The 16,437-nt window shown below is 36.0% G+C and overlaps 1 protein-coding gene across 1 annotated transcript in view; it reads right to left on the minus strand.

Annotated features, from left to right (window-relative positions):
• MIPOL1 (mirror-image polydactyly 1) overlaps positions 1–16,437 on the minus strand; it is a 181,710-nt gene that overhangs the window by 80,438 nt on the left and 84,835 nt on the right. The window contains exon 12 of the mRNA XM_053946718.1: positions 12,737–12,844. Within this exon, the coding sequence (XP_053802693.1) occupies positions 12,737–12,844 (108 nt within the window). The remainder of the gene's footprint in view (positions 1–12,736; positions 12,845–16,437) is intronic.

Consider the following 16,437-nt stretch of genomic DNA (forward strand, 5'->3'; position numbering starts at 1 on the left):
TAGTCCATATGAGTGTCTAACAGCCTAAGGCTTCAGAGATTCAGATCCCATTAAATACACGTGGAATTCACAAGCTTCACACCTGGGAAAGAAGCAAGAAAGGCTTCATTTTTTTCTCAAAATTTATATGCTATAACAATAACTATTACTGTCAGCAGAACTACACTCCAGCAGTCACTGTGACATGTGCATGTGCATGGAATCTGGCCTATATTCAGATATATACAAGATCAGCTTCAGTGTTTGGAAACCTGGTCCAAATGCTACTTCTAATATGAAAAAATAGTTGAAATGGTATTTATTTTTTAAAAACAATACCTCCTAATTTTCAGAATGTGTGGTCAAAGTATTTGTAAACAATGAACTCCATGTGCTAGTCATACCACGATGATCAGCTTAATAACCCCTCCAGTATAGCAGATATTTCTTTAATAAACAAATTAGCATTGAAATAATCATCTTGACTGTGATCCACAAGGAAATGGGGAATTTGTGAAACTGTATGGAATCTAAATACATCTAGTAAAACTGTGAAAAATGACATCTGTTCTTCAGTCGAGAATCAATTCTGGAGATGAAAAATCCAGTATCAATCAACACAGTTCAGAAAATGAAGCCCCTGAAGATTTCTTTACATATTGAATCTAACTAAAAATGACATTTTGGTCTTTGTGTTTAATTTTAAATTGCAAATTTGGCTGCTCAGCAGCTTAATACAATCACTAATACACATTAATACCACGTTCAAGCAATGTGAAATACTATTACACAATTGCATTGGTTACTTCAGCTTCCTACCCAAAGTTTAAAGACAGCTCTTTTCTCATTTTACCCCTCCTTTCCTTTTTCTTTGTAAGATATATTTACCTTACCATTAAGAGAGGCTGAATTTTGGAAGTAGCAACACAGATGACTAAATTTTGGAGGCACAAAAAAATCAAAGTTTTAATTGCAAACACTTCTGTCTTGAAGGAGAAATCAGACCTTCTTTGAGCTTTTTCAGTGAACAATTCATTTTTTCTGCAATGGTAATGAACAACTTTGAATCAGCTACATGACAGAGCTAGTCATGCAGTGTTTCTAAATATTAAGACAAACCTAATATATGCTGAGTTCAAATCCTAATACATTGATATACTTCTGCTGATACGAACTTTACACACTGCAAGACTTCAAGTAATAAAAAACCATGTCAAATCATATGTCCAGTTCTATCTGTGCTTGTGTTAATCCTGAGTAGGTAGTACACCAGGGTGTCTGCACAGGATTTTTTAAGGTTAAGGTCTGGAAACTCAGAATTAGCAAATTATCTAATTTACTACTTGACCCCTAACATACAGCTCACTCTGCTAAAGCTGACTCCTAGAGAAAAGCCCAAGTCCAGATACCATTCCAAAATCTCATGAGGAAAGCTCTGGAGATCTACTGGAAGACAGATGAGAAAGATTTTATTTCATTAAGCCCACTTTCATAGAAGGAAAAAAAAGTTCAAAATAAATCCTCATCCATCCTTTACTTCTGGTCCTCAAGCATTTTCCTGATGAGCTGCATTTTGCTCGGGTAGAACTGCACGCCTGCTGCACTGGAGGAGTACATCTCTTCCTCTTGGCAACCTGAATGTGTGAACAGCAAAGTTCACTTTTCCATTACACCTCTGTGTGGCCACATGCATGGAAGTCAAACCAGAACTTTCCTCTTATTTATCGGCAAAAGGGATTTTCAAAAGCCTCTCAGTGATCTAGGAGCACAACTGCACTAAAATCAAAAATGTGCCTTCACAGCAGACCAAATTAATAGATGGCAATTAAACATGATAGGCAAAATGATTCCTAACTCCTCTGAGTAAGTGATGGCAAAGCACCAGGCTGCACTTTTCAGACATAAACACTTTTGAATTCATCTCACTTTAAAATCTGAAGTTCCTCGCCTGGGAACAGGGGAGACATCCAGATTGCAGTAAAACTATAAATAACAGCAAACATGTTAGACCTTGAGGCTTCTGAATCAAGGCCAGTCTGCAGCTTTAAAGCCAAACCAAGACCTAATGTTTCAGTGTCTTCCTTCAGCATCTGTCCCCCTTCTACTCTGAAGCACACTTCATATGATTTCTTATATACAAAATGCTAGGAAAAGGTCCTCCAATTCTGAACAGATACTTGGATACACTTAAACGTACAAAGGCCAAATATTCCTTTTTAGTAAATGCCAAAAAATACGAAAAAATTCTGAAATGTTTATATTGATCCTTTATCCTATTCTTGGTTTCCTGTACCCAGGATCTAAAGTAGATTCTATCAGTTCTGAGAGGTGTTTCAGATAAGGAGGTCATGGATGGGTCAGAGCAAGACCTTTGGTATTTAATGACCCTGTAGCTTGTCTTTTGCACAAGAGCTTAGGTTACTACCTTTTATATGTTTTATTGAAGGACAAATAACTCGCATGTCATCATGCATCCAGGCTCAAGATTTTGTTTACAGTTGTTGTTCAAACAAAACAGGATTATTTTCCTGTGCAGCATAAAAAATGAAGGGTGCATGGTATGACACTGAAAAAAAGATTGAAAATGAAGATTTACCACACTTCTTTCTGCATGCATGGATGACAGAACTCATATGGAGAAAGAAAAACACTGATGAAATAAAATATAATACATAACCATGATACTCCTCCTCTTCACTAATGAAATTTGATATCTCGTCTCCAGCATAATTTAATACATTTAATATCATTCAATAATGGCTAAATATTTTTGGCACTTTATAAATTTTATTATGGTACAATGCCGATAGATATTTTGAAAACTGTGTCAGTGCAGATTAGGCATAATGTTAACAGAAAGTGATACTAAGGCCACCTTTAAACACAGCAGAAAGCCATTACCTTTTTATGTAAAAAGTTCAGATTCAGGCTCTCTGAATTTAGTTTGGAAATGTGTTTTATAGTATCTGAAAGTGGCAAATGAAGGAAGGAATCCTACTTTTCTTATAGTAAGTCTGATACATTAGGCTTCATGATTGCTTTAGAATTAGATGAACATATGGCCTTAATTCCTGAGCCATGTAATCCTGAAATGAAGGCCCATACTAGTAGGAAAGTAAAAGATTTTATTTTATAATGGTTTGAAGTGCAGCAATATGACACCTCCTCAGAACTTAGAAAGGTTCATAGTGGCACTACTGTTGACATTCTATTGGGCAGAAGGAAGGGAAAAATGAACCCAGGATTGGAGTGGCAAATTATACCGTTGGAGATGGTGACAAAGATTTTAAATACAGTTAGAGTTTCTGATTTTATCAGAACTCACCTTTCCCTATAATCAGAGAACCATCATAGAATTGTAAAGGTTGGAAGAGGTATCTGTGATCAAGTGCAACAATTCACTCAGCACTGCTAAGTCCATCACTAAACCATGACTCTAAGGACCATATCTACAAATTTTTGAACACATGTAAGCAGCTTTCATAACATGACTGTGGTTTCTACAGTATGTTTTGCTTATGTATCAGACTCTTGTGATTCTAATTTACAAGATACTGATGAATTTCAGTGTATTTTAGAACACACCATTCTTTTATCACAGGTTTAAGGCACGGCTGTCACCTCCATGGAGATAAGGAGTAAAACAGCAAATAGCAGACAGCTTCATAATTGGCTACGGGATGCCTGTATAGTCTGTTTCATCTTCAACAACTTCAGAACATCTCTTTATATATCTACTCTTTATATATATCTCTTTAGAACACATATATCTGAGATCTGACCTAGGCCCATAAACTGTTCCAGTTTTGAAGTCCTTTAACAGAGTTTAGACAAAACCCTAAAAATGCTGCAGAACACTGAAATGTAGCACCCTTCAAACTGTAAGATCATGTGGCAGTGTAACTCAGTAAGGAAAAAGCTACAAGAAAGTCAAATGTATCAATCATACAAAATGGGATCTGTTCTGCGATAAGGAAAAACAGGTGTGTGAAAGTGCTAAGTACTTCTAAAATGCTAAGTTAATATGCACAATTACAGAATGGTTAAATAAAAAACACGGATGAGAGGCTTTTGTTGACATGGTCATAGAAAGCTATTACCATGAAAGAGATGATTCTTTGCATACCAGAAATGATGAAGTGAAAGCAGCCTAAATGACTGTGAGAATGATAATTGAGATTTGGTGACCTGACACCACAATATTGCATTCCAAGAACCTGCTGCATTAATTACTTCTGGTAATCAGAAGCAGTGCCACTGACTGACTGGCCTTATGGGAAAACAACTTCCACCTGTGATATGGAAGCCAAAAAACAGAAGACTCAGCCAAAAGCTTTGAATGACCACATCATCAACAATGAGAAAGAGGGCTGTATATACAAACAGTTGATATTTGAGATTGTCGGGAGCAATCCGGTGCCAAGAGAGATTTGAAGGCTGTCAAATAAAAAGCAAGAGACCTGCATGGAATTGTTAGTGGAACACATGAAAGTTGGCATCAAACACCAAGTGTGAATGAGTGATGAATTCCTTAATGCTTAGAACTGAATCAAAGTTCAGTAAACATACCTACTTGTGGTTAAGAGATGTTCAGCATCTATTAACAGGAGAGAAGAAAGATTTACACTCCTTGGGCAAGGTGAACAACCCCTTTGAGCCAAGACATTGCTTGCTCATTCTACCAAGATGCATTCAGTGCCATTCTTGGGCAGCTGTTTACAGCAATATGAAGCATGCTAAAGAGGTACAGTGCTCTAGACAAGCATTATTAATTATACAGATTCAACTCTTAGGATGGACAACTATTGTTCATATATTGTTCTATATATTACTTTGCTTTGAAACTATTCTGAAAGACTTGAGATCACAGTACATAAGAAACACCAGCGTTCAGTGTTCTTTTATTTGAACAGAGTCCAAGAAATCCTGAGTCGCTGCTGTGCAGAGAGCACTGTACACACAGGGCTGACACGCCAGATGGTGCGGTCAGTGAAAGGACAGCCTTAAAGCTACAGGAAGGCGGCACAGCCAGTGCAACCAAGGAAGTGAAGACATGAACTTGGGTATGTCTATTTGTTTCCTTCTATTTGAAAACAACTCAAGGTTTGAATGCTTTCAAAATTCTGGCGTGCAGCAATGATTTAGTGAACCAAGAGCTGTACAAATGTCCCTGCCATCTATCCACACAATGACTTAATGTCATCAGAAAATGATGCTGAAAATTTGAAAATCTGCTCTTCTGAAAAGTTGAAAATCATGCAATACAAATGTTACCAAACATAATTTCTTTTCAACTCCCAGGTAGATATTTCATATAAACCAGATTTATTGAACTCTGGAAGCCTGCGTTTCTGGGCAACTTCACTCCTAGTGAAGGGCAAACATCTCATAATTTTATTCTCATGTTTTCCATCAGGGGAAAATATTGTATTATTTGCTTATGGCACATTTAAGCAATTATTCTAACTTTAAGCTTCCTACACAAGATATTTTTGGTCAATGAATACAAATGTCTATCAGTGCTAAAAAATTAGCTACCAGATGTGAGGAGACTAAGAATGTTACTGCATTTGTGAACAACTTTCTGTCAAAACCTATATAACTAAATAAAGCCTACCAGCTAGTCTTGATGGCTAAAAAAAAAAACAATTAATAAAACTGGTCACTGATTGTGATATTAGTAGTTCAGATTTCTGATTCATGGTCAAATGCATACACTAAATTAATCATTTCCTGCCTATAAGGGATACACATAAGCAAACTTGCACTCCTAAAATATATGACAGCAGATGAGGGAGAAACCCTTTGAGGCATCCCTTGAGGATCTCCAGCCCTGAATGATGAAATTTGGCTCAAAAGAACAATTGGGTCCAAGGAAACTTCAAATGACTGCTTGAAAGACCAGTCAACAAGTGTTCACATTTTTTCCACTGGGCTTGAGGGGGAACGTTGGTCACTGTAGGATTATATGAGTTATTTTCTCTCTTTCCAGAAATACAGTTAACTTGGTGCGCTAACTGTCAGAGTCTGTAGCAATAGCTTTTGGAGACACTGTAGCTTAAAGAGAGATGAACACAAAAAATTATGATGGAAATGGAACATGGACAGGATGACTTCTGCAGGAATTTCTGTGGCCTCATTTTAGCATTCATTTATGGAACAATGCAACAGCTCACACTGATATCCTCTGAGGTGTACGGTGTTATTTAATAACACCAAGTCATAAAGTGACTAATCATTCTTCTAGCATGGATAAGAGTGAAACAGACTTGTCTCTAACCTCAGTGACATACTTTAAGACCTTGTGATTAAGTGTTTCTGGGTGCAGCAAAAGCAAAGGCTCTCTTCAGTGCAATTAAGATTGCAACTGTGTCTACCGTGTCTGATAAAGTGTCTAGCAGGCAGCAACGGAAGAAAAATGTTTGTGCATTCTTATTCATGTCCGGGTTGTCAGCAACATGCTCCAAGTTCTACTAGTCTTTTATTTTCACCTCCACTATGCAATTAAAAGCAATTTAAGCATTAAATGTCATTAAACATCCACTCATAGTGATCCCATGTGCTTTATAACAAGTTTTATTGACAGGGTAGCAAAATTTTCTCTCACATTGCCCAGGCATTTAAATGAGGGGACATCCTGTGTTAGGGTAGGTACAGATGAGAGAAAGGAATTCATTATGACTTTATACAACCTGAACAACTATACTGAAAGCTGAGTAAGAGGAATCATTCTTAGGAGAAGAAACCAAACTACTGAAACAGCTCTTGCAGAAAGTTAGAAATTGCTGCTTACTTTGACAAATCCTACAGTATTTTATCCCCATGTAAGTTAAGGAAAGAATAGTATGAAGAACCTTTCAGGATTAGCTATAACAACATATTATTTGCTGGAGATAACCTCCAAGAAGCCTGTTAACTATTCCCATTGGTCCTGAAATGTTCCTTTAGTTTCAGAAAAACAGATACAGACCGTAAGTAAATCCAAGTGCACAGTGTATCTCCTCTTACTGAGAGACAGATCTGCTATCTACTTCATCCCTTCCATTTCCAATATGAAGCTGGCATTCTATCTTCAAACACATCTATAAAATAATTTGCAAATGTGACAGCAGTCCTTTTTTCTAGACAGCAGCACATGATATCCAGGATGAAAAGCATGATTGCTTTTGGGTAAACTCCACAGAGTGAGCTCTCGAGCTGAGCTTTCACAGGTTGCTATTTTGTTAGATACAAAAGGAACAATGAACATTGGCCAGAGGAATTCATAACAAAATGTGTGAGAAAAGGGGGATTGCCCAACATATGAATATTTCTGAGGTGTTTCATTGAAAAAAGAAACCAAACTGAAAAACAACCACTCTAAATAAAAAGCAATCTGTACCAAACAATAACACCATACCGACAACTGGATCAATAGCAAGTTTTAAACTCTTTGCAGTGTCTAGCTACTCTGTAGCTAGGAGCTGAAGAAAGGTGTAACACCCACCTCACCAGTGGACAACACAGCCATTCATCTGTTAGCTACAACATACAGGCAAGGCAGCAGCTGTTTTCCATCAGTCACTGCACAGCACTGCAGTAACTGCAGCGCAACAGTCGCAATAGCTGAAGGTGGCAGAGAGGTGCTCTGGATGTGGCTGAGCCTTGACACATTCCAAACTCACATTCCAGCTGTCCAATGAATTAATGTCATCTCTGCTGCCCCGTGTAAAATTATTATGAAAGGATGAAATGAATAACTATTAAAATGTAAAAATTATATGCTACACTGGAATTTGAATACAAGAGATTGAAATCTCTCCGTTTCCCACCCCTGATTCACACAAGTTTCCCTGGATTATGTTTCAAAAGCATGTGTCTCTGTTGAAATCAGGGGCTTTATATCCATAAACCAGCTCTAAACTTGTTAGATTTATGAAACTTCAGCTCTGAAGCACCAAACCTAAAACCAGTTAGAATTACTTAGTTTTTGCAAATAAAGGCCACGTCATCTGAAAGAAGTTTAATATTGTATGCCTCAATAACATGAATAGCATGTGCTTTTCAACAGTTGCAAACATTTTATACTTCATGTTAAAGCTTTGAAAATTTTTTAAGCTCTTATAACATCAGAATCTCTAGTGATGATGCCCTTCATGGATTACAGGTTGACCAGTCAGCTGAACTTGTTTCTGTGGTTGATGCTGGTATGGAAAAATGGTTTCTACTTTAAGAATCTGGGAAATTCTGGGAATCAAAAAGAACTTAATAAAATTTATAAAAGGCATCAAAGAATACTTTTCTAAAGTGGCTTCTTCACAGGCATCATCACTGGAACAACTACCAAACTGCTATGCATTGGGATTTCCTGCCCTTGGCCTGATTCTTACATGTCAGCAGAAAGCAGATGACATCAGGCACAGTTGCTTTATGACTCTACTGTAGACAAACTTCTGATGGCTCCTTCAGGTCACTTTCTTGCCTCTAACTCTATTATATTCTTAATAAAACTATGAAAGCATGAAGGATAAATTCTACCAAAAAATCACAACTAAAAAGAAAGGCAGACATTACAAAAAAAAAAAAAAGCCAATCATAACAAAAGATTTAACACACATCTCAACAGCTCTGAAGAGATTAATAACCCTTACAAGTTCTAATGACACCGTAATTGGATGGAGTAACCTCAATTAGTCAGTAAAGGTCACCTGATTTGTATATCACCATGAAATAGTCCACTTATTTTCAAAAGTTTGCCTTGAAAATAAAACTAGAATGTCTTTCTGATCTTTAAAGTAGATTTATAGCTGCTTTGAACAGAATATACTACCTAATTAGAAATTACAAAATAGAGAAGGCCTGTGGAAAAAAAAACAAACTTCCTCTCTCTATTTCAGTCAAATCCAGTTAAATATTTTTCATTAAATTTCACATTAAATTATTGGTTTCACAAGAATTATTTCCTATTCTTCTTCAACTCAGTAAAGAGGACATGTGCACTGGCAAAATTTTTATTTTCCTTTAGAAAAAATGTATTAGTGAAAACTCTGAATTTGAAAATTACACACTACAAAGCGAACAACAGTAAAATTATTGAATATTTGAAAAATAATGAAAAAGCAGCAATTCTTCCACTTTTCTATGTTTAATTGAATCAGTTGTTTCTGTGTATTATGGGAATACATTTATCAGAATCAGTAGAGACCAAATGTTAATTATGAAGGCCAAGAAAAAAATGAATAATCTCAAATATAGACCTTGACACATTAGAACTGCAAAGCACTCTCAGATCTTATTTTATGAAAATGTACTAAGAGCACAAATGTATAGACCCTTAGGAAGCAATTATCCCTAAAAGATTTAGCTATAATTCAATGTGAAATATAATAAGAGATTTTTAAAAATGGTTTCACAAAGAAGAGGATTATTTTACTTTAACTATGGAAATAGGGGACCACATGCTTCTCTGTATGACCTCTGTGCAGCTGTGGGCATTGCTGGGAGGGAAGATTTGAAATTGGCCTTTTCAGTCAATTAATACAATCCCCTATGACCAATAAGAATATTACCAAAAATTAGGGGTGCCAGTTTGGCATTGTGGGGCTGAATGGCCCACAATATTATAAGGAATTTCCTATGCAATAAATACATTAAATATGGAAATTTAAAATCACATACTAGTAGTATGTATGCGGAGGTTAGTTAAGAAGAGCTATCTTACCAAGATGTGCAGATGTTATATGGCACAGTAAGATGAAATAGCATGTTACAATGTGCACTGCATGCCTTCTGTGTCATATGTTCTATTCGTCACATTATCTTCAGGTGTGACATGGAATCTAAATGTGTAAAACAAAAATCTGCAAAAAAGTGCTTATATCATCCTTGTTATTTCCAGATCCTGAACCTAGCCAAATTACTGCCACCACACCTCTCCCACAGTCCTAATGTGTCTCCCTGCCTCTGTGTCTCACTCCTGACTATGGATGGCTACTGTGTCGAAGAAGGGTGGCATAGCCCTGTGAGCTGATATATTGAAAAATAAATCTGAAAGCTTGCAGATTATTTTACCTAATAGATCCTAACATCAGTGGACTGAAATTGGTTTCTTGTGGACTAGTCTTACACTTTTTTCCTTCCAAGCAACTCACTACTGTGAGATGATTTTAAAAAGTAAAAAAGAAACAATAGCCACTGGGTTTTGTTCTTATGTGTATTTCAGGGTCCCATAGAGGTAACGATCTCATCTTCTATCACAAACTTTCACGCCATCCCTAATCTAGCTGATCCTGATTACTTTATTTTTATCCAGTTAGGATTGCAAATATCCCTGCACCACAACTGACGTTTACACTTCTGTTACTCCCTTAAGAAAATCTAAAGCAGATCAAACTCCTCATTCAGAGGATACATCTTTTGCCAAACTGAATCAACAGATTGCCTCGATGTTAATTAAGTGCAAGAGAACAGGGAAAATTACAGTTTTTTTTAAAAAAACTTCCTTGATACAAACTGTCCTGGACAGACTCAGAAGAAATAGCTGGATTCCTTCTGCTGGACAGGTTAATAGCACAGTTCCCCAGTTTGCATGTGGACATGGTTAAAATAAAAGTAATTCCTTGGATTATGGTGACAATAAAAGCGGAGTTGATATTTACCCTGTACCATAGAGACAAATGACGTGTCCTATTTCTCTGAAAATGGACAAATGTCCAGAAGGTGCTCTGCAGTGGAGAGGGGACAGGACATGATGCTTGGGTCTGTACCTGCTCTCTGTGTGCAGCCTTGCAAGAGCTACTGAGTGCACACAAAAGGCAGGAGGTGACAGCCAAGAACACAAGGGTTTCACAGGGGAGGTGTGTGACCCTTCACAGGGCTCTGGCTGGTTATTTCCTTCTGTGGGAGCTGTGCTGCTGACAGCAGCAGGAGTGCCCCAGCCACCTGCAGCCACTGACATGACTTCCATCCTTACCAGACATCAGTTTCCCAGGCTGTGGTTACACTAAAGTGGGTGATAAGGTTTTCATTTACGAGGTCAGGATGCACACTCATGTGCTGTATATCAAAGCTAACTACCATTGGCAGTATTTCATTGGGGCATTTAAAAGTTTTCAAGGTCAAGAATACAACTTGGCCTTTTAAAAAATATTCCTGTCCTCACTGTAGGTAACAGTAATATGAACTGAGACAAACTCTACGGAGCTACAATATTAAAAAAGTTCAACTTTAAAAAAATTGAAAAGTGGTCTTTTTTCTTCCCCAGACTCTCATCTCTAAGAGACTATGATCAATTAACCTTTAACTTTAAAAAATAAAAAAATTCCTATGATAGTCAGAAATGAAATTCTTTAAAGATTAGGTGCTGGGAGAGCAATATCAGGCTTAGAATGAAATCCTAGTAACGCTCTGAACTATCAAATCACTTCTTGCTCTGAAAATATAATTATTCTGTATGTGTTATGTCAGACAATATTAAATGCAAAAAGCATAGCTTAAATAAAACTTTTTTCTAATATAAAGACTCTCTGCACAATATTTTCCATGACACAGAAAAAACAAGTCAGCATGCAATTAATGAAAAACAATACTATGTTCAATAAGAAGCATGCTTGGCAAGCACTAACTTTTAGTGACACGAGATTTAAAATAATGCTGTTATTGCAGTCAGAAACAGCCCCTGAATGTTTATGATCTCCATTTCTAGTCATCTGCTTTCACTATTACACATCTGATTTAGCCATATTCACCATAGATTTTGAAGGCGGTTGTAAATCCATGGAATATAAAGCATTTATGCAGCATGCAGCCTCTCTCAATTTATTAATATTATATTTATTGTTTTTCTTATTGAGAAATGTCAAACTACACTTATACCTAGCTTTGGTCAAGTTGTTGTATGTATAATGATGTTTCCCAAATTAAAAAAAAATAAAAATAGAAAAAAGGAGGCAGACGAAAATCTATCTGTAAGTGAGATACCTTTGGATCTTTCTGTATAAATCAAACAGTTTTAAAATGACAACACAGTATAAACAGAATAACTTCTGTATTTGTATTGTATCTCCACTACCGGTAAAAGAGATTTTTAAGAATAAAGTGGCTGAAGAGGTGTGCACAATGCTTGCACATCTTACCTGGCATAGTCTCTTATCCTGGCTAGCGGTGAGATTGCAGGGTATGTAGCTATCAATTCCACTGACATTACAATTTCCCTTTCTCAAAGCAGCAATAACCTGTCACTTTACACTGTCCTTTCTCTGACCCTCTCCCGCCTCTCTGCTCATTTTTATTCTTATTGACAAGACTTATTATTCCTCCTCCCAATTCCAAGTAGCTACTCTTTTGCAAATAGTAGTATCAACCATGTGGTCACTAGCAGTATCGGTCAACAATGTTATTAATATAGCACACACTGCTGGGAGCAGATCAAACAGCCATGCTTTAAAATATTAGTTTTGCAAAGGTACCACGAGGCAAATAATTCCAGTTTTCTTCACCTTATACAATGTAATATTGCAAGGACAGAGCTCAAGAATTTAGTGTTAATTACCAGCCCAATAATTTAGAGGATATGTTATTTTTTTTCTTGTTGCTTTCAAACACAAAATAAAATAAAACCATAGCAGAAGGGTGCTGTATCTGTGTTTAAAGAAGCAGTTGTTGGCAAACACCATAGCTCACTTCTGCCGAAATGTACACAACTGATATATGCAGCCCAGAAAGCTGGCACCAGGGGCTTACAACCTTAATTTGCCTGCAAGAAGAAATGGAGATTTACCTTCAGAGCACGTTCTTGATTGTTTTCAGCAGTCATATGTCTCGTGTTGTTTGCTGAAGTCTGGTTCTGCTCTTTCAGATGATGAAGCTCCTGCTCCAGCCGTTTGCACTGCAACGAGGAAAGAATCCCATTAAGCAGAGGAGTGTGGGCATATTTTTTTTTCAACAAGCCAAAAGACTTACCGTAAATAACCCCATCACTATTTCTGCAGTAGTGAAAGCTCATTCAAAAGCAAGTTACAATCCCAGACAGTACTAAAGCTATGTTTTTAAAATGTGTATCATTATTCAGTTTCTTCCTGGTCCAAAAGTATGCCAAAAATGCTATGTATCAGATAAGATATTTATCAGAATATTGGTTTGAATTTCTGTTCATAGTTATGCCAATATATGGCTAGATTTTGGCTTTTATGTATTAAGTAAGTAGATATAAAGGAAAGAATTCATGCTTTTTGAAATGCAAGCAAATGAAAGATCCTCCTCCCAAATCAAGGATTCAGCCTTTTATTAGAAAATATAGATGGAATTTTTAGACTTGTATTTTTCATACTAGGAGGTTACTCTAATTCTCCAAGATTGTTTTCTTTAAATATTTAACTTAATGACAAAAAATGAGAAAATTAGCACTTGCTACTGTGTACCTATACATATGGACTTACTGCTGTCTGCTGAGCATTTATTTTAAAGATTAAAAATCTGCAAGTTAAAACCAGATGATATTTTGCTCTTTTTTATGTTAACTATAAAAGGTCTTGTCCAGTTCCGTGGTTTGAAAGAGCAATTAGTTGTCTGTAGACAGTTCTTTGCCTTACAAAAAAACCCTGTTCGACCAAAAAAAACAAATAACAAAAAACCCAAAAACAAAACAAAACAAAACAAAACAAACCCAAAAAACAACCAAAAAAAAAAACCTGGAAACAAAGCAGACAAAGTACCAAGAAGACATATGGGAACAACTGTTAGAACTAGGGAAAAGCAGAGTACCAGGAGAAGCATTTTGCAACAACATATTAGAAGCCAGTAGTTTGAATATGATCACCAAAGCCCACAGCTAGTATACTGTAGGAACGAAAGACAATTAACTGATAAAAAATATTTTAATACACACTTTCTGAGAACATCAGCAAAAAAAAAGAATAAGAATTGTGATTTAATGCCCATGTAAGCATTGCTGTCTCAAAAGACCTGGAAATGTCAGTCTCTTGTGGAGTCTTAGTGACTATGGACAACACAGAACTGAGCTTTCTATCATATATATGCACCCTATTCCTGAGCAATTCAGTATATGGGGCAATGAAGCCTGCCTCATGTAAATTCTAAAAAAGAAAAATTGTGAAACACAAAGCTTCAGAACTGAAAAAACTACGAATGAGGTCTAAGTAAAATAACGAATGCTACAGGATCTTGAGACAGAAATGTAAAGACAAGCCAAGACATACAATTCTTAAACAGAAAATAAGACCTAAAAATATACTGCTCATCAGGTATCCAGTATAGTATATAAACCAGAATGATCCAATCCTCTATTTGAATAAATTTTAAACATTTGTAGAAGCCCAAAAGTACTATTAAAAATTCTATTCACATATCTGTTATATGTCATTACTTCTGTTAGAAATCTGAGCTTATTTCTAATAGGATTACCTATTTTAAAGGCAGTGAATTTTTCTGGCCTAGTACATTCTCTCAATGTGTGTTGTAAACTTTCTTAATGTACAGTTTCATTTTTATTGCAAGGAAAAAATACATCTTCTCACAGATAGGGAAATACAAAAAAGAAAAATTAAGATGCATTTGACTGTAAGTATTTTCACATACTTGAGATATTTAACATCTGTGTTTATCACACACACCCCCCCCACACACAAAATCACAAATCACAGAATCCCAGATGTAACTCTTTTTCCAAGTCCAGCATGAAAACTATTTGTTTGCAGACATGAAGGTGCTACTAAAACTAGTAAAGAACTAAACACAGATTATGTTTTTTTTTTTCTTTAGCAACATTTTTTTCCTTGGCTTATGTGATCTAAACACCATTAAAAAAAAAAAAAAAAATCTACCACTGCAGGCACTATACATTACATCATGTATGATCACCAGGACACTCACTTTTCTGCTTTGCCAACATTTTTCTTCAAAGCAGTGTTTTGGAATCCACAATTTGACAACAACACAAGTCTACATAGAGTAAATATTATTTAAAATACTAAAATCTCAATTTACCTTTAAAACCTGAATTTATAATCATGTTAATCTCTTGATTCGAAAAGGCATGTGAAAATATGCTAAGAGCAAAACCTAGCTGAATGAATACCTGAGAAAAGATCTTGGTGTACAGAGCAGATTGTACCACTGAGAGCATGGGTGCAATCTTAATTCTGCTCTCCACTTCACTCCCGTGAAGACAGGACACTGAAATAAAGAGCAGCAGTGGGACTAAAGGATCTTGCAAAACACAGCACAAATAAAGTACAGTAAAGATACAACACAGGTAACATAAAATGGATAAACCTCCCTATCAAGTCAACCTTGATATGATTACATTTACATCAAACTTGGGAACATTTTGTAATTTCTCTTTCATTTCATTTCTACTGAGAGTGTTGATATCTGAAAAAAAAAAAAAAAACCCCAGGGCATTTTCAACGAGTATATTGCTTGAAATCGATTTGGGACATCATTGAAAGAATTTTGACCTTTGCACCTGAGTGTTTTACTATGTTGGAAACAATGCATTTACAGAAGATATTCAGATTTATTCTTGGCTGCCTAGAAAGTAAAATCTTCCATTACCCTCTTTGTGAAAGCATTACAATAATAGTCTTAAACAGCAACACTGTGTATGTCTTAAGGAAATTTTATCCTTTACATCTTTGATACCTGAGCTACTCTGAAAATATTAAACCAGCATTCTAAAGGCACAAGAGTAGAAGCATGTGAAATTTTAGTGTAACCTTGCTGTAAAGAAAAGTTTTATAAATAGAATTTAAAACAATGCAGCCCTTCTATTCATTTGAGCCAACATTTTTGAATTCTGTGTCACTAGTTGTTAGCAAGGTCCAGTAAAAATAGATGTTCTTTAAAATACATGTGTTTTTATTGGTTCACTCCAGGCCTCTAAAATGCCAACAGCTGCAAGTAAGAAACTGAATTTCCTTCTAAAAACATATATAAAAATACCTTTTGGAGCACATTGAAGAGAAGACATCATCCAACTTGGTACTGACAAAAAAGAAATGTTGGATGTATCCTTTTAAGAAATCTGAAAGCGAAAGGAAGTGTTTAATTTGAGATACTATGTCTAAATTCTGTTATCTCAAACTTGCGAAAATTCACACTTGGGAAAATTTCAAACAGACAATATATTTTGTGCAACACAGGTTACCTAAACATTGATCTGAGGTTTAATTGTGCCCCTAAATGCTAATTCCCATGAGTTCAACATGTTATGAAACACGGGCTGTTAATTGAGAAAACTGCTTCTCTACCTCAGATACTTTGAGTACATCAAGGAATATGAGAGCAGTGTGGACACATGTCAATGAAAAAATGTCTTGATCAGAACGCTCATGACTTTGCTAAGTAAAGGATATTAAAGCCTCAGAATTGGTAATATAATTTTATAAAGGTACCACACAAACAACTTACTACGAATTAACTTACTGTGTGGTCTACTGTGTGCATTCACAGTTCTGTAGC

The sequence above is a fragment of the Vidua chalybeata genome, chromosome 6, assembly GCF_026979565.1.
Source record: "Vidua chalybeata isolate OUT-0048 chromosome 6, bVidCha1 merged haplotype, whole genome shotgun sequence".
NCBI classification, from domain to species: domain Eukaryota; kingdom Metazoa; phylum Chordata; class Aves; order Passeriformes; family Viduidae; genus Vidua; species Vidua chalybeata.